Source organism: Mastigoproctus giganteus, chromosome 12 (assembly GCF_048544385.1).
Source record: "Mastigoproctus giganteus isolate SK-2022 chromosome 12, ASM4854438v1, whole genome shotgun sequence".
Classification (NCBI taxonomy): Eukaryota; Metazoa; Arthropoda; class Arachnida; order Uropygi; family Thelyphonidae; genus Mastigoproctus; species Mastigoproctus giganteus.
The window spans coordinates 53,036,896-53,056,975 of record NC_143586.1 but is presented as its reverse complement, the minus strand read 5'-3'; the positions used below and the strand labels follow the sequence as shown (position 1 = coordinate 53,056,975).

At 35.6% G+C, this 20,080-nt stretch overlaps 1 protein-coding gene across 1 annotated transcript in view; it reads left to right on the top strand.

Moving 5' to 3' along the window:
- The window catches only part of LOC150077062 (solute carrier family 12 member 8), a 179,950-nt gene that overhangs the window by 144,849 nt on the left and 15,021 nt on the right, over positions 1-20,080 (top strand). Inside the window, exon 12 of the mRNA XM_090386023.1 lies at positions 19,983-20,065. Within this exon, the coding sequence (XP_090242149.1) occupies positions 19,983-20,065 (83 nt within the window). The remainder of the gene's footprint in view (positions 1-19,982; positions 20,066-20,080) is intronic.

Genomic DNA, 20,080 nt, shown 5'->3' with positions numbered 1-20,080 from the left:
TTTGTCATCAGTAAAGTCTGTTTCTTGTCAGAAGGATCTTGGTATCTATTTGTGACTATTTTAGTATCTGCTCAAATTAGTAAGCTCAAAACTCAGTCCTTAAGAAGGCGTGGATTCTAAGGCAAAACTTGATCATGCCTCTGATCCAGGAATTCTCCAAAGATATGTCTACCCAAATCTGCTCTCCTCTACGAAGTACAGATCTGAAAAAATTTTCTTAGCAGTTGAACTATTCAATCTAAAAGGACTGCTTACTGTAGAGCTCTTGATTTTAAAATGTGCCAACCTTTTTTTTTTTTTTTTTTTATGAAAACCCCAAACACAAAAGGTATCAAAACCTATAGTACTTAGTACCATGCATGGGTTGAAGGAGAAGTATGGGAGGAGGGGGATGCCAGAAACTTTGCTCTAGAGACTAAACATGGGTTTCACCACTTCAAGCCTCCAATAAGCAAAGTGGTGGTATTTCACCGGTTGATGAAAGTCATCTACCACCTACTTTAAATGTAGTTACTAATATGCAAAGTTAAGGATCTCTATGTGTCATAATTTAAATGTCACACTTAGCAAACTTCATACAAGTTAAATCTTTAAATCCCTATCAGAGAACAAAAGCATGATTGCTCTCGCTAATAGGATATCTATATTAGATAAAGTTTTCCCATATCCATCTATTAAATTACTCAGATTTAAATTGTATATTAACACATTAAATTAATTTGGCAGTACAAGATTTAACCACCTGTTTAACCCCTCTCTCCTTCTCCCTCCCCTGAATCTATGAATTGATGTAAATATTTATCACTTTGTTTCTTTGTAAATATTTATCACTTCTCTTCTCTGTGCTATTATAGGTTAGGTTTGCTATATTATTACACTGTAGACTTGTTTGTATTTGTCAGCAAGGATTTCAGGCAACATTCCATAATCTACACAGCACAGGTCTGTTTGGGGGTTAACATTTTTTTTTTTTTTTTTGTTAAAATTATGCAGAATTTTCTGCCTGTGCATTTTTTTGTATCATCACTTTGTAGTTTATTTTTGCGTAATTGAATTGTCAGCATACAATTATGCTGAAGTAAACTCAACACTGATTTCTTTCCTAGCATATGAAAAAGTTTTTGTCATATACTTTATGACAGCTACATAGGGTTAGAGGAGTTTACAGCTGTGGATTTCAACATATGCTTTGCATAACTCTGTACATGAATTCTGACACTTGGATGGTCTCTTATATTGTAATTCACAATTTTCCTGATTAAACAAGACTTAAGATTTGCATAATTTATTGATTATAGATTGTTGTTGAAATTTTATAAAACTTAGTATCAACTAGCAAAAGAAAAGTACTGTACACTTTATTGCTTAATTAATATTAAGCTAAAATTATAGCTAAAAGAACTTAATAATACTGCCTGGTTATTCCAGGTTGGCATTCATTGCTCCCTGTTTCATGTCAGAACTGTAGAATTTCTATGCATAAAAACCTTGATGGTCACATATAACTTGTCCAAAGTATTTATATTGAAACACTTGTTTCAGATTTATAAAAAAATTCCATCTAAATTTTTTATGTAATTGTGTAATTTTTAAAAAACCTACCTATAGCTTTTTTTTTTTTTCTGCTGCTCATGGGAGATTTGCAAAATCTCCCGTGGAATTTCATGGGAGATTTTGATAGATGAAATTTGTGATTATTCCACAAATTTCATCTATCATGGAATTTGTGGTGAAGCAAGCCAGTTTAAGAAAGAGAATTTTTTCTGGTAATACTATTGGTCTCGTGAGCTTTTATATCTGGTTCAGATTAAACATATGTAATTGTGCCAGAGTTTGATCCTGATTTAGAGCTTATTTAGTGGATAGATCTATGCCCCCCCCCCCCCCAGGCAGTTTTATCCTTGCTTAACAGAAGATTTGAAAGGTATTCCATCTGTTCCAAACTTTTGTCTTGAATTTGCCTCATTTTTTTTATTTTAGATGATGAAATGACCAACCTGAGATGTACACAGGTTGATAATTTAACATAGGATGAAAAACCACCTGACTCTAAGAACTATTTTCTTCTGATTTGATGAAAGAAAAATTGGATGTTTCTGTCAAGCAACCTTCACCAGCTGCTGCCTAATTCAGCCATATGAGAAGGAAGTCCAAAAATATCTCAACCACCCCAGTCCAGATTAACTCAATTCTGTAATTTTTGAATTTGGTTCATTAAAGTCATAGGTCAAGCTAGCAGTGAATATTTAAATTCAAGGAATGGGCGTACTTTAATTTTTATTTTTGTTGCTGATGTCTGTTGGTACTCTCTCCTTTTCAAAATAATAATCTCCAAAGATTATTATTTTGAAGATTCTTATTATTTTAACTTGTAGATGCACTCCTAGAAGTCATTTCTTTATAAGTCCTTGAGAATGGTTATTGTGGTCACAAATTCTCAGGTTGACCATTTAATGTTGAACCTTTAATGTACCTGTGCCATCTGAAAACTGCAGTTTTATTTACATATCTCTGAAAACTTCTGATATTTCTCTCAGTCTTTGTAGCACTTATACCATGTCAAAAACAGTGGCAAATAACAAAACATTGCTCAGTCTTCAGAACTTCCATTATGCAGCTCAAAAAAAATAGTTAACACCAACATCACATAAGGTAACTGTAACCACCAGATAACATTTCAGAACTTGCAACTGTGACAGTGTATTCGTGAATGTTGTGTACTGCATTAATGGTCAAGGCAGCACTGGATGTTTCCTTCAGCGCCATATGATATCTCCTGTGATGTTACAAAACTCTAAAGAGCCAGTCTGTGTGGTATTTTAAGTATATTGGTATCTGTATGACTGATCTCTTAGCTGCCAGGGAGCAATGATCACAGTGAATAGCAGCCAGCAACTTGATCACTGCTGCCTGGCACTCATCTCTAGCTATGAAAAGGTGAGCCATTTGTAATTGTGTTTAGCATGGATGGGAGGACCCTCCAACCCTGTCCATGCCTCTTTTTCTTTTTTTTTTTTTTTTTTTTTTTTGGAGCTAGCCCAAAAAAAAAAAAAAAAAAAAGTGTGGAAGTGGAAGGGATCAGGGTGAAAGTTGGAGAGTGGGTGGGGTATACAGTAAGTTATAAAAAAAAAAAGGTGATAGCATGAAGCATTCACCAAGGCAAAAATAGGCAATGGGAGACAGAGGGGCTTCCTTCCAGGAGGAAAGCCATCTTGTAGTGAAGAAAAAAAAGTGGAGGTTCAGAGTGGCTAGGTTGGATCTCTACAGGGGAAAAGCAATATAGTGAAGAAAAAAAATAAGTGATGGTTTCCCTCTGATCAGCTTAAATTCTGCCAGATTTTCAGCTGTAGTGGGGATGGAATACTGGATGGGGAAAGCTCAACTGATGGTTGCTCATGCACTGGGTTCAGAGGTCCCAGTGCCAGCAGTGCTCTTACCCCAGGGAAGGGGTTAGTGGTACAGAAATTCGTATTGTGAATTTATCATGGGGTATAAGGAGCCGTACTGTCAGAAAAAGTCCTACTCCTGAAGTGAGAGATTAATAATGAGTCCTTACAGGAGGAAACCCTGCACAAGAGCACAGCACAGCATAGCATGCCAGCACATATGCTATTCCAGTGGTGATTAGCAGTCATTGGTTGTCGAGAGAGAGAGAGAGAGAGAGAGAGAGAGAGAGAGAGGATTCCATGCATGTTGAGATAGCAGAGCAATCTTGAAGTCAGATAATCCCATGTCAGCAGATATTTTACCCGTCAAGGGTAGGAGTTAGCAGCAGAAGTAATATCTCACACTGAGGAGATTATCAGTGTCTGCAGATATCTTATCCTGTGCATGCAACGTGGGTAGAAAGTAAGGCTCATACCAGTTGGGGTGCCGGTGTCAGCAAGTGCACCATGTGTTGGCTGAGATTTGAAGATTGCAGAGATCCTACCTTGGAATCCAGAGTTTGCATGTAGAGTTGGCATCAAATTGAATTTTGTCACACATGGTGGTTAAAGGATGAGCTAAGTCACCATGATACCCTGAGGGTTCAACAGTGCATTAGCATGCCTTATGGCAAAGGCACCCTGAGAGGAAGGTGGAGAAATTCTTCTGATAGAGTGACCATGTTTTATTTTTGCATCTCTTTTGTTGTATACTTTAGTGCTTGTAAGAAGGAAGTGTTCTTGGTTTCTAAGCAGGTTCCTCATTCTTAATAAGTATTCTTGAACATACACTCCCCTTCCATCTGTTGGCAGTTTGTTGAAATTTGAGTGTTGTATGGTGGTGCTGCCATTCCAAAAATTAAATAGGCCTGTTTTTAACAAGGTTTTGTGCTTTCTTATAAGTGCACCTAACGTTTAGAACTCTAAAGGTTGTTCCATTTCAAAGGTATGTAATGCTAAAGGTGTTTCTGAATTCAGGCTGATCTCAGTATGTTCACCTTTACTGAAAATTTTACGAAGTATTTTGATGCCTCCCTAAACAGTCAGATTTTTTTAAAATCATATAAATTATGTTAATTACAGGATTAAGCATTGCTCTACACTGATGTGTTTATAACAATTGATCAGTAATACATGTCACTTAGAATCTCAAGGCTAACCTCCACTCTGCCTTTTTAGATGTTGCTGCCAGCTTCAATTTTGTTAGGATCTCTGCTTGGTTAAAAATTTTGTTTATTTTGGGATTGCTGGGCTTGTGAGTGTGATTCCTGATTCAACTTACTGAAGGTTCAGGCTAAAGTTAAAATCAATACTTCGATTTTCACTTTAGCCTATACTCCTATCAGTTTGAGAATTTTTGGGCTAGATCTGCTATAGTGTCCTCAAGTAAAGTTTCTCAAAGTAATTTTGATTAAAATAAACTTTTGTGGAGTATTTTGTGCTTATAAGGATTGTAATTCTTAAAGCTTATTGGAAATTTATGTTAGACATTGCTGAAATCATGTATATATGTATCATAAACTAGTGTTGAAATACTTCATGCTATATGTGCAGTGTCAGTTTACCTATGGAGTGATGGTTTGGTTGTCAGCTGCATTCTCCAAATCAACTCTAGGTGGAAAATTTCCACCCTAAATTCCAAAATCACAAACCTATTGGTCTGGTATTTTAGATTTTAGAGTGGCTTTCTAGGAAGTTGAAGTAACAGGACTTCTTTCTTGGAAATCTTGGCCTTATCAGTGCAATAATTTTGGGAGTTTCAAGTTGGGATCAGTGTTAAATCTTCTGACTGGGTAGGGATGGTAGATAGTTTTGAATCCCTGGGACTTCCTACAATAGCTTATTCCCCATCATTCTTTGCATTGTAAACCAGTGCTTTTCCAGGACTTTAGTGAGGAACAACAATATGCCAATAATTTCTTTAATAGTGTTAAATCTTCTGCCTGGGATAGATAACAGTTTGAATCCCTGTGACTCCCGCAATAGCAGGATATTAATCCTGACCTGCATGGCTGGGGCTGATATGTAAGGCACCTTTGTACAAACAGCTTTTCGGCACCCCTTCAATGACCTAACTGTAAATTTAAGCCCTTAGACCCAGAAGCACTATAGTAGTCACTGTTTATGAGTACAAAAAAGGAAAAAGGAAAGATGTTGATACTATATACATATGACAACCTTTCATTACATAAATGCTTTAATAACAAAAATAAGGAATAGTTACAAGAAAAATAATATAATTTTTTATATTATGATTATAAAGATATTTCTAACATTTTTAATACAATATTGTAACTTTTCTGGCCTTTAAACTAGCAAACTTTTTAATTATATTACTTAAATCTAATTCTTCTAATACTTCTAATTCTTCTAATATATAGAAATTTTTATAGAAACTTTCTATAAAAGTTTATATAGAAATTTATATAGAAACTTTCTATAGAAATTGTTGATAAATTAGATAATTCCTCTTGAGACATTGAGGATCTTAAGTAATTTATTTTCTTTAATTTTGAAAAACTTCATTTGGCAGTAGCAACTGTTACCAGAAATGACAAATATATTCTTAAAGAAATAGCAATATTTGGAAATGAATCAACTAAATAATTATTATAAATAAAATTTAAAACATCCTTGGGTGTCATATTTTTATTTAAGAAACATTGCAAAGATTTTATTTCTGTGAATAGAAATACACCATCTGTATCACTACTCTTATTTGAGTGATCTGTTAGTTTTAGTTGTAAAAGTAATCTGTTAGTTTTAGTTAAGGATTTCACTAATCCTTCACTAATCCAATAGTGAAGGATTTCACTATTGGTGTACTTAATTTTTATCGAAATTAAGTACACTATTGGTGTACTTAATTTCGATATAACTTTTAACGTGTCATTATATTCTTCTAAAAGTTTAAATCGCTCACATAATGACATTAAAGCAGAATCTATTAATACTAATACTATCGATATCTATGCCTTCTGCGATTTGAATCGCACCAACTTATGATAGATTCAAATGATTCATCTGTTCTAAATTCGTTTAAATCATCTTTAATTTTTTTAAAATTTTCGAGAGCTAGCTCAAGGTAAAATCGGGACTCTGTAGCATTTTGCTAATGACATTAATTTTACTCAAAATATCAATGCGTTAACCTGAAATCTTGTGTCCATATATTTTGTTGAATCATTTGCAATTTCTTTTAAAGCAAGATATATTTCTTTGGTCTGTAATTTTAAAGGTCTAATCGTTTCGATTTGACTTTCCCATCTCGTATTAGATAATGGTTTTAGTGTTAGTTTTTTTACATATTTAAGTAAAATACTCCATGGTAAAATGGATACAGAAAAAAAATTGTAAAAACTTGAACTACACTGAAGAAATTAATGGTTTCAAATGAAATTTTTGCAGCGTCATTGATGATGACTAAATTAAGACTATGGGCTGAGCAAAGAACATAAAAAGCTTGAGTTAGTTTCTAGTATTTTTTGCTGTAGCCCATTGTATTTACCCCTCATATTAGTGGCATTATTGTATCCCCATCTGCAAAGATTTTGAATGTCCAATTTTAGTCTATAAATGACTTAAAATAAATTCATACAATCCCTGTCCAGTTGTCATCTATAGGACAAAAGCCTAAAAAATGTTTTCTGATTTCATTTGTGCTTGCTTCTTTATTATGATGTATGAAATGGATTATAATTGCTATTTGTTTGATGTGATTTCCATCTTTGACCATTTCTATTATATTTTGGCTAATAGCATCAGAAAATAGTTCAACAATTTCATTTTGAATTTGATGTCCCAAATAATGAGTGATGTTTTTTGAAGTTGAGCTTTGAATGCCGTGTAAATGTTCCGCCATAACTGCATCAAATTTTGAAAGTTCCTATTAACTTCAAAAAAATTGCCATTATTATTTTCATATAACTGTTCAGATGATCCGTGGAAAGCTATAGATTGTTGGGCTAAAAATTGTATTGCATGAATTATACATTAAGTTACTGAATACCAGTACTTTTTTCTGTCTCATACAACTTCTGTTCTCGAGAATCAGTTGTGATATTTTTTGCTAAATTCGTTCAAAGTTGAGTAAAACTACTACTATTTATGATATGAGATTCACTTTTTTATGTTTACTTAAAATATGTGACAAATGTTGCCAATATTTGCATCCAAATTCATTATTAAGTTGATTTCTCATCTCCGAAAAGTTTGCAATACAAACAAAATACCAAATCTTTAGAAAATGAGTATACTAGCCATAATCTCAATACTTTTTCTCCATTTGGAAGTAACCTACTATAATAAGAAGTGGAAAATTTCCTTTCTAAATTATCTCCTGGAAAATCCCATTTGATTTGAGAAGGAGGATGTTCAACTAAATAGTCTTTGTTTCATTATTAAAAATTTGGGCCACATATCTGGATCTTCTAATTGGCAAAATTTTTAGAAACGTCATCAATTTCTGTTTGTTTAATCGATTCTGGGCAAGTAGTAGTAGATGTTGATGGTACACTCTGTTGTATTTGCATTTCTGTTAGCATTAGCATTAGTAGAGGCATATGATGCAAGAAAGCAAACTTATGCAGCATCAGCCAAAAAATAAAAAAAAAAATCCTTCCATTTCACCCCTCCGTTTGTTCGAAATACCTGTCCAGCTGAGCCTTAAATTTATTTAAGCTATCAACTTCCACAACAAGGGATGAAAGTCTGTTCCACCAACCAACTACCCGCTGGCTAAAGGCAAATTTCCGCACATCTATCCTACATCTGTCTTTCCTCAATCTGAATTTATGCCCTCTTAGTTATTCTGAGCAAGAGGAAGAATCCCATCGGTATTGAGCATGCTCAAACCATTCAAAGCTTTATACACCTCTATCAGATCACCTTGCCGGTGCCTGGTTTCCACACACTGTAATTTGCAAAACTTAAGCCTTTCTTCCTAAGAGCAATCCTTTGTTCTGTTCACTAATCTTGTTGCCCTTCTCTGTACTCATTCCAGCAGCTCTACATCCTTCTTGAAGTGAGGCTTCCAGACCTGTATACAGTACTCAAGGTGTAGCCTGACCATTGCCTTATACAAGGGAATAATCACCTCCTTATCCCTGCTAGAAAAATTCCTGTATATCATTGACAAGACACCATGAGCTACTCTTGCAGCCCTTCTGCACTGCTCAGAGAACTTCATATCTGCCTGCACAATTACCCCCAGGTCCTTTTCATTCTCTACCACTGTCAGTGTAGTACCACAGAGTTGATACTTTGCTCTGGGGTTGCTATTTCTCATATGTAATACATTACATTTGTCAATGTTAAACTTCATTTGCCACCTTCACAAAGGGGGATTGAAGGGTGACACGAGTAATTACAGACTAGTTAGTTTAACTTCTGTTCCGGGTAAAATAATGGAGTCGCTGGTTAAAGATGTATTGCAGGATCATCTAGACAGGACTGCAGCAATAATTCAGACACAGCATGGTTTTGTTAAGGGAAAGTCTTGTCTGACAAATTTGATAGCATATTATGATGTGGTTACAAAGGAACTGGATGCAAAAAATAATTTTGATATCATATATTTGGATTTCAGGAAAGCTTTTGACACTGTTGCGCATGAACGACTATTGTACAAATTGGAGCAGAATGGTATTAAGGGTAAGTTGCTACAATGGATAAAAGGATGGTTAAGTGGGAGAAGACAGAGGATGATAATCAATGGGTGCTGCTCTTCGTGGATTAATATTATTAGTGGAGTCCCACAGGGTTCAGTGTTGGGTCCACTGTTGTTTTGTATATTTATCAATGATATTGATGAAGGTATATCAGGCTTAATGTCGAAGTTTGCAGATGATACAAAGATTGGAAGGGTTAATGACAGTAATGGCAGTGTGCTACTGCAACAGGATCTAGATAATTTGGGCAGATGGACTAAGAAGTGGCAACTAAAGTTTAGCCTTGACAAATGCAAAGTACTGCATATGGGTAGAAGTAACCCCAGAGAAAAGTACCAACTGTGTGGTACTACACTTAAGGTGGTAGAAAATGAAAAAGACCTGGGAGTAATTGTGCAGACAGATATGAAGTTTTCTGAGCAATGCAGACAGGCTGGCAGGGCAGGTCATGGGGTTTTGTCAATGATATATAGGAATTTTGCTAGCAGGGAAAAGGAGGTGATTATCCCTCTGTATAAGGCAATGGTCAGGCCACGCCTTGAGTACTGCGTACAGGTCTGGAGGCCTCATTTTAGGAAGGATGTAGATTTACTTGAGCGTGTACAGAGAAGGGCAACAAGATTGGTGAGGGAAATGAAGGGATCCTCTTACCAAGAGAGGCTTAAGTTCTGCAAATTGCAGTGGCTGGAGACTAGGCGCCTGCGTGGTGATCTGATTGAGGTGTATAAGGCCTTGAATGGGTTGAGCACGCTGAATTCTGATGGGATCCTTCCACTTGTTCAGATTATGAACCTAAGGGGGCATAAATTTAAATTACGAAAGGACAGATGTAGAATAGATGTGCGGAAATTCGCCTTTAGCCAGCGGGTGGTTAATTTCTGGAACAAACTTCCATCTGTCGTTGTGGAAGTTGATAGGTTGAATAAATTTAAATAGGAACTGGACAGGCATTTGAAGGGAATGGTGTGATTTTTTTTTTTTTTTTTGGCTGATGCTGCATAAGCTCATACATTTGCTTTCTTGCATCACATGCCACTACTACTACCTCTCAGCCCATCTGCTCAACCTTTCCAGATCCTGTTGCAGCAGCATAGCGTCAGTAGTATCCTTAACAACCCTGCCAACCTTTGTATCGTCTGCAAACTTGGACATTAAGCTTGATATACCATCATCAATATCATTAATAAATACAGAAAACAATAATGGACCCAACACTGAACCCATTAGTTCACGATTAGCAGTGTCCATTGATTACCACTCTGTCTTCTCCCCCTCAACCATCCCTTTATCCATAGCAGCAATTTGCTTCCAATGCCACACTGCTCCAATTTGTGCAGCAGTCTTCCATGTGCAACAGTATCAAAAGCCTTTCTAAGATCCAAATTTATAATATCAAGTTATTCCCTGCATCCAGTTCTTTTGTGACTGCATCATAGAATCCAATCAAATTGGTCAGGCAAGACTTTCCTTTAATAAAACCATGATGTGTCCGAGCTATAACTGAAGTCTTGTCTAGATGATCCTGCAGTGCTTCTTTGACCAGTGCCTCCATTAATTTTCCTGGAACAGAAGTTAAACTCACAGGTCTATAATTACTTGTGTCAGCCTTTGATCTTTCTTTGTGAATTGGGGTCACATTTGCACATCTCCAGTCTATGGGTACCTCCCCTGAGTCCAAGGAAGCTCTCATAATTATGGCTAAGGGTTTTTTTCTTACTTCCTTTGCTGCCTCCTTTAATGTAACTGGATAGATCCCATCCACCCCAGGTGCCTTTCTTGTGTTTATCTTCCACAATTTCTCCTCCACTTTACTCTCAGTTATTACAAGATTATCTAGCTTACTGCCAGAGTTACATCCTTACATCGCGTGCACACACACAAAGACATCCCCCATGGCAATATCATGTCCTGTACCCGATTGCTCCACAAACATCATGCAAGCAGTGCATTTTAAAAGGCTGTGATTCAGAGGGCAACTGCCCCCCCTCAGTTCTCCCCTGAGCCCCAGCACTCCCATTAGCTTGAGCCTTTTGCTTTGCTGCTCTGGTCTGAGTCATGATTTCGATTTAATTTCAATAAAATTTCAATTTCAGTGCAGAACTATAACCCTAAACTTGTATCCCAACACAGTTATAATGCTATATATATTTTTCAGTATAGAGTATCATCTACGAGTTCCGTTTATATAACTTCCATATCGAATTATGTATTAATTAATTATGGTACATTTGTAATCTAAGTCGCTATATGTATTTAGTTAAAAGTACAATTTAATTGACAATGAAGTTTAACAAGATTAATAGATTTTACTGATTAATTGACAATGTTATATTATATACTATACTATACTATGCTTACGCTATCTAGTTCAGGATATAACGTTGTCTTGTATAACAATGGCGGCTAGTTACGAATGGTAAATCTACGGACACTTAAGTATTAATTAACTTCCAAATCTTGCTGTCTCAGTTCAGAATAAACTAAGGATCCTGACTAGGTCTATAAGCTACTTATAGAAAATAATTTGATGTAACAATTGGTCAATAAAGCGGCTAAATATGGCTAAAAAACTTCTCGTTCAGTGGAGCTGCAACTTGTAACACGTGGATTTTGATACCCTTACCGATACTTTTATGCAATTACAAGGCCGAGTAAAGAATAAATACACCAGATTAATCAGAAAGTCACAAAATAACGCTATAGTACTAAATTTAAATCAAAAGTTTTAGAAAAACAATTTCAGATCAATAAATAAGAAAATCCACTTAGCGGCTTTGAACACTTCTGACTCCTACTAGCCTCGTCAGCACCTGTTTTTTCTGGTTCTGTTTGATCAATCAGTTCTGAAAGAATAACAGTGAACTTCAATGGCACACTCCGTTGTTCTTGTGCTTCTGTTCACTTCCTTCTTCAGACGAATGAAAAATTTCAGAACATGGTGGTGTTTTTTCAGTATTTCTTTTTTCTGAGGTTTCTAAGAATTTTCTTAAAGAACCAGACAGTTGGTTGCACAATTTCTCTCATTGTGCCTTCTGTTTTTTATTTTGAGCACCAGATAATTTTGTTGATTTTTTTTCCTCATACATCTAGGGTAAATAGGATTAGTTTTATTTAATGAGCAGGAAATTGGAATTTTTTTTCCGTACGAGAGAATTCATAGCTACTCAAGATAAAAATGAAGAGATTATAGTCATTCAAAGTAAATTTAATTTTTAAATTTTGAAAATTGATCTGAATTTCTGAAAAGTGTTACTTATTTGACAATTTTCGTTATATTAAAAGCATTAATTTTCAAATTTTAAAAATTATGCCGGATTCAGAACTACAGTAATTCTTTTGTTGTTATTTTGAGTTGAATTGAATTGAATTTCAATTCTTATAACTAATAAGAGAAATGGAAAAATTATAAAATTTTATGTACCATGAGGGAAATTAATAGGAATTCACATAAACAACCATAAATATTAAATAGCAAAAACAATAACGCTTGATAAAGAAAATTGCTTTATGTTTTTACTCCACCAACTAAAAATGTCGAGTAAGGACCTAAGACAATTTCTGACCTCTATATATATATATAGAAAATAGATCTTTAATGGATTTCTGTTCTCGGAAAATCAACAATTAGTGCTGATAACAACCTGCAATTCTTTTTCTATGAATCTCTGTGCCCAGTAATAAGTAAATATTCTATAAAATTGCATAAATAATGTAAATTAACATAATTGTTTAATTTAATGTATTATTAAAAAATAATTTTATTATTATTATTTTATAACATTTTTCTTACGACCGTGTATAAAGTACTCATTTTTGGCACGCATTTTAGTGTAGTAGTAGTAGTGGCATGTGATGCAAGAAAGCAAATGTATGAGCTTATGCAGCTCATAAAAAAAAAAAAAAAAATCACACCATTCCCTCCAAATGCCTGTCCAGTTCCTCCTTAAATTTATTCAACCTATCAACTTCCACAACGACAGATGGAAGTTTGTTCCAGCAATTAACCACCCGCTGGCTAAAGGCAAATTTCCGCACATCTATTCTACATCTGTCTTTTCTTAATTTGAATTTATGCCCCCTTAGGTTCGTAATCTGAACAAGTGGAAGGATTCCATCAGAATTCAGCGTGCTCAACCCATTCAAGGCCTTATATACCTCAATCAGATCACCGCGCAGGTGCCTAGTCTCCAGCCACTGCAATTTGCAGAACTTAAGCCTCTCTTGGTAAGAGGATCCCTTCATTCCCCTCACCAATCTTGTTGCCCTTCTCTGTACACGCTCAAGTAAATCTACATCCTTCCTAAAATAAGGCCTCCAGACCTGTACGCAGTACTCAAGGCGTGGCCTGACCATTGCCTTATACAGAGGGATAATCACCTCCTTTTCCCTGCTAGCAAAATTCCTATATATCATTGACAAAACCCCATGACCTGCCCTGGCAGCCTGTCTGCATTGCTCAGAAAACTTCATATCTGCCTGCACAATTACTCCCAGGTCTTTTTCATTTTCTACCACCTTAAGTGTAGTGCCACACAGTTGGTACTTTTCTCTGGGGTTACTTCTACCCATATGCAGTACTTTGCATTTGTCAAGGTTAAACTTCAGTTGCCACTTCTTAGCCCATCTGCCCAAATTATCTAGATCCTGTTGCAGTAGCACACTGCCATTACTGTCATTAACAACTCTGCCAACCTTTGTATCATCTGCAAACTTCGACATTAAGCCTGATATACCTTCATCAATATCATTGAAAAATATACAAAACAACAGTGGACCTAACACCGAACCCTGTGAGACTCCACTAAAATCATTAACTCCACTAACATTAGTCCAAGAAGAGCAGCATCCATTGATTACCACCCTCTGTCTTCTAGCACTTAACCATCCTTTTATCCATTGTAGCAACTTACCATTAATACTATTCTGCTCCAATTTGTAAAATATCACTTTTTGATAACAGTGCCTAGAAAGTATTTTGTGTGTGTATGTGTAATAAATCAATATGGCTGCCACAAATGTCAAATTATATGAAATATCAACAATTTAACTGATCAATTTGTATTGATTTAAATTTTTTTATTATTTTTGGTTAATACAAAACAAGTTTAGTACAACATTTATTATAATTTGTAAGAATTACTGAATTTAATAATTCGTTTGACATGTTTGCATTTTTATGATACCAGCATATAGTTACCAAAAAATACTATGAATTGCCAACTCTTATTAGTCATGTTAATTATGCATGTAATTATAATTTATTATCAATTATTTTGATCGTACAAAAAATTTTGTTTGTAATACGTGTGTAAAGGGCTGTTTTTCATCTCGAGCTACTGTTTTCATGTTTGGCTAACACCTCATGCATATGAGCATTAGCATTAGTAGAGGCATTTGATGCAAGAAAGCAAGCTTATGCAGCATCAGCCAAAAAAAAAAAAAAGAAACCCCCACTTCCACTTCACCCCTCTGTTCGTTCAAAATACCTGTCCAGCTGAGCCTTAAACTTATTTAGGCTATCAACCATCCACCACAAGGGATGGAAGTCTGTTCCACCAACCAACCACCCGCTGGCTAAAGGCAAATTTCTGCACGTCTATCCTACATCTGTCTTTCCTCAATTTGAATTTATGCCCTCTCAGGTGATTTTTCTGAGCTAGAGGAAGAATCCCATCAGCATTGAGCATGCTTAAACCATTCAAGGCTTTATACACCTCTATCAGATCACCTCGCTGGTGCCTAGTCTCCAGACACTGTAATTTGCAAAACTTAAGCCTTTCTTCGTAAGAGCAGCCCTTTATATACCTTCGCACTCAATCAAAAACGCCTCCTTTACATATTTATTACATAACTATTTCAGATATTTCATACATTTATATTTTATATACTCTTATTTTTTATATATTTACATTTTATTTATTATTATTATTATTTAAAACCCAATTTGGCACCCCTCTTTAACTGGTGCCTTTGTGCAATGCACAACCTGCACACCCACTTGCACTGGCCCTGCTGACCTGGGTTCTTCTCGGCCAGTTGTGAAATCATCCTTGAAGAAGGCAATCCTTGCCTAGTTAATTTTGAAGACTGGATTTTCTGGCTTTTAGGTTATAAGCAGTCTAAAATTTGTGTTTTCCAGTACAGAGACATTTCTAATGTAGTTTTGTGATCTGTAGAAATATACTGTGGTGACCATGTTTTATTATTTTACCTCTCTGGTAATTTTTACTCACTTGCTCACTCACTCAGTTATAACCACCTACTTAATACCATGTTGGGCCACTGTTTGCATGGATAACAGCTGCTATTTGCCTAGGTATTCACATCACTGGATGTCAGAAGACTCCATAGAGATCTCTGCAGTCATGATACCTGCATGGCTTTCCACAGTGTTGGAATAGATGACAGTTGCATGTCCATATGCTTCACTTCTGTTCCAAAACATCTCACAGGTGTTTGATTGGATTAAGCTCAGGTGAATTTGAAGGCCAGTCAACATGGGTGATATCTTCACTGTGAGCCTGATGGCACAGTGCATTATTGTTTCAGAAGATCCTGTTTCTGCCCAGGAAAAAATACAGCATGGCACGATGCACGTGTTATTCTAAGAGCTGCTTGTAGACCCTACCAGTGAAATATTTGTCTATACGCACCAGTTCTTTCCAGCAAAAATGCCCCATATTAAGCAACTACCACCACCACCACCTGCCTGGACACCATACACAATGGGCCTATGAACTCATGATGCTTGTGCCACACATGAAGGTGTCTGTTGGCATATTGCACCAGATATTCGGACTCATCCAACCAGCACACTCATTTCCAGTCCCCTGGTGCCCAGCCAGCATGTTGTTAACAACATAGCATTCGCCGTTGACAGTTATCAGCAGTGAGGAATGGGTGTCTCTTGGGTCGTCTGCTGTGGAACCCCATATGTCTGAGTGTATGACACATTGTCATTTGGGATATTGGTCTTGCATTCCCCATATTGTATTGCAATGTCAGCTGTTACACAGTGACCTTCTATTGAATCCGTACAATGTGCTGCATCCTTTTCTCACCACAAATGGCCACCTTGAGTAATTCATTACAGTTCTGTTGGTGGGAGGTAGTTTTAACAGCTCAACACCATTCTTTGTACACTTTAATGAAAGTGGGCCATGAGCAACTGACAAGACTCTTTTCAATATGGAAGCACCCATTACATCAACTCCCATAATCGTGCCCTTTTGAAACTCAGAGATATCTTGACTACATCCCATAACTGCTACTTTATCACTTTGACTTGCATGACCAGATGCAAATTACCACTGCTCTAGTGTATGAAGCTGTTTGGATTTTTATACTTGGAACTATGTGGCATAGTCCATTACAAATGGGGTGGACACAATTCAGTAATCACTGAATTGTGATCACTCCTATCCATAATGGACTATGCTGCATAGCTCACAGTATAAACCGAATATAGAATATTCGGATTTTTATATCAAGTTTAAAATATTCAGAATTCAAAATATAAAATTTAAAGTATAAAAAACCGATCCCTTGTGCGTATGGACTAACGTTTCACCAGTGTCGTCTACTGGCAGCTCTTAGGAGACCATATGCACCCTGCCACATTGAATTTTTCCCCAGACAGAAGTGGGATCTTATAAGAGGATAATGTGTCATGGCATTGTGCATGAGTGGTTCGAGGAACACAGTGAAGATATCACCCAAATAGGCCTCCAAATTTGCCTGACCTTAATCCAACAGACACCTGTGAGATGTTTTGAAACACGAAGTGAGGCATATGGATATGCAACCGCCATCTGTTCTGACACTGTGGAAAGCCTTGCAGGCAGCATGGCTGCAGATCCCTATGGACATCTTCAGACATCTAGGGTAGTCAATGCCTATGTGAATAGTGGCTGTTATCCATGCAAACGGTGGCCCAACACAGTATTAGGTGGTCATAATTCATGGCAAACATTTTGCCAAAACTGTTTCAGAGAAGAAGTAAAGATTAATATCAAAATAATTGCAAAAATCTCTCCCTTCACTGCTGGCTAACGTGTTGGTGAAACATACTCAGGTAATAAAATATATTTAAAAAACAATGACAAAAAAGGTTTTAAGGCTGAAAAAACAATGACTAAAAATGCAATTTGATAATTTTTTTACATATATGACTGTATTTAAAAAAATTTGTTATTGCACATACAAAATTACAATTATTCTAGTGTATGCATTGCAAATATGTTTCCAAAACTGTAACAGAACTGTTAAAAAATAATGGAGATTTTGAAAATCGGTTGGAAAATTTTACTGCAAATTGTTTTGCCCCTACCCCTACCCCCATCCCCAATTTTACTACTAAATAAAACCTATTGCAAAAGGAATTGGGTCAAAAGCTTGTTTAGTTTTTGAGTTATTCAAGTTCAAAAAGCATTCCAGACAGAAGGGATATACAGGGGGTCGCTGGTATCCGAATATTCATTATCCGAGTCCCTGCAGTTACAAGGATTTGAAAATTAAAGAATTAATTCAATTTTCCCTTGAGAAAATTGACCCAGCACTTGAATATTTTTGCCTGACCTTAATCCAACAGACACCTGTGAGATGTTTTGAAACACGAAGTGAGGCATATGGATATGCAACCGCCATCTGTTCTGACACTGTGGAAAGCCTTGCAGGCAGCATGGCTGCAGATCCCTATGGACATCTTCAGACATCTAGGGTAGTCAATGCCTATGTGAATAGTGGCTGTTATCCATGCAAACGGTGGCCCAACACAGTATTAGGTGGTCATAATTCATGGCAAACATTTCGCCAAAACTGTTTCAGAGAAGAAGTAAAGATTAATATCAAAATAATTGCAAAAATCTCTCCCTTCACTGCTGGCTAACGTGTTGGTGAAACATACTCAGGTAATAAAATATATTTAAAAAACAATGACAAAAAAGGTTTTAAGGCTGAAAAAACAATGACTAAAAATGCAATTTGATAATTTTTTTACATATATGACTGTATTTAAAAAAATTTGTTATTGCACATACAAAATTACAATTATTCTAGTGTATGCATTGCAAATATGTTTCCAAAACTGTAACAGAACTGTTAAAAAATAATGGAGATTTTGAAAATCGGTTGGAAAATTTTACTGCAAATTGTTTTGCCCCTACCCCTACCCCCATCCCCAATTTTACTACTAAATAAAACCTATTGCAAAAGGAATTGGGTCAAAAGCTTGTTTAGTTTTTGAGTTATTCAAGTTCAAAAAGCATTCCAGACAGAAGGGATATACAGGGGGTCGCTGGTATCCGAATATTCATTATCCGAGTCCCTGCAGTTACAAGGATTTGAAAATTAAAGAATTAATTCAATTTTCCCTTGAGAAAATTGACCCAGCACTTGAATATTTTTTGTGAGAATGATCTTCATGATCGTGCACCAAAAGTTAAGCGCAAAGTTAAAGGCATAACTAAATGCTACGACACAATTTTATCTGAAAAAATATGGCATAAAAAAATAAAACACTAACAACTCTAGATTCATTCTTTATTCGTACAACTGAAAAATAGTGTAACTTCAATAAACTTTACTTAACCTTACATTGTGCAACATATTATAATAAATAATCTGATAAAATAATTTTCTCATTTTTCAGTTCTTATCCATTTTTTACTATGTACAAGTACATAATAAACATTACTATATAATATTGGTGTAGATACACCATAGACAAATATTAAAGAAAAACTACGGTAGTAGTGTGAAAGGTATTATATCATCTGTATCTCATATTGTGCTCATCCTTCACTGATGAAAGGCCAACAAGCACTTGAAACAGTGCTGTGTGGGTGGTGATGGTTGTACCCACCGAGAATAAGTAATAATAGTCTTTATTAGTGAAATGTTACTTATTTCAGGTAGTGCAATACATGGACAACTTGTTGTGAAGGATGAGATACAGATGAAATTATACCTTTTGCACTACTACCGTAGTTTTTCTTTTAAGAGTTGTCTATAGTATATCTACACTATTATATTGATATAGAATCTTAAAATATTATGCCTAGTTGCATTTAATTTTATTTAAATAATAAACATTACAAAATTTGGTCTCCATTTTAAGGATCCGTTTTAATTGGAATTTTCTGGAACCAATTATCCTCGGATAACGAGGATCCCCTATATGCAAATTATTATATAGATGCATATACATACATATATATAAGTTGCATCAACCAAAAGGCTGGAGAAAGAACCAAGTTGAGGCAAGCTGATATCCTTCAGAGAGAAGAGATAATTTCATTAACAAAACACTCCATTGTCAGAATGTCACTGGAGCATTTTATTTGGTTATAAGTTTGTATCAGAGTAACACAATATTTTGGGTTTTTTTTTTTTTTTTTGTTTGTTTATCTGCTCTTTATAATCTCTTATTTAAACATGTTTTTTTTTATCAATAGGCAGTAGCAAACAAAAGCGTGTTTGTAAAAAAGACTTCTTTTTACAAGATAGTAGGCTATCACCATAAGTTGCTCAGTGCTACTCGACAAATAAACAGCAATTCCCCAAAGAGAAATATAATTTTACTTATTTGTAGTGTGATTCTGCTCCCCAGATAGCCATTAGATGATCATTGGGAGACAAGATGCCATCAGTGTAACACCTGGCAAGTCAGTGATAATTTGACTTTTTTCTTATGGAAAACTTACATCTCCTATTTCCTTGTTAATCAAAAGAGTGTATCATCTGTATGTTACTTAGGTATCAGTTTTTTAATGCTATAAACCTTTTGTTTATCTGTTAAAGAGCCAATATCTTTATTGGAAAATAAAAAAAAGTATTTGCCTTGTATTACATTTTTGAAATTGTCACTGCTTTTCATGTCTACTTACAGAAAAACCACAATGGCCTGAAATTAGTAGCAAATCAAGGAGCTGGTATTCGGTCATTTGTAACAGGTGGATAGCATTATTAGGGGTAATACTTATTTGT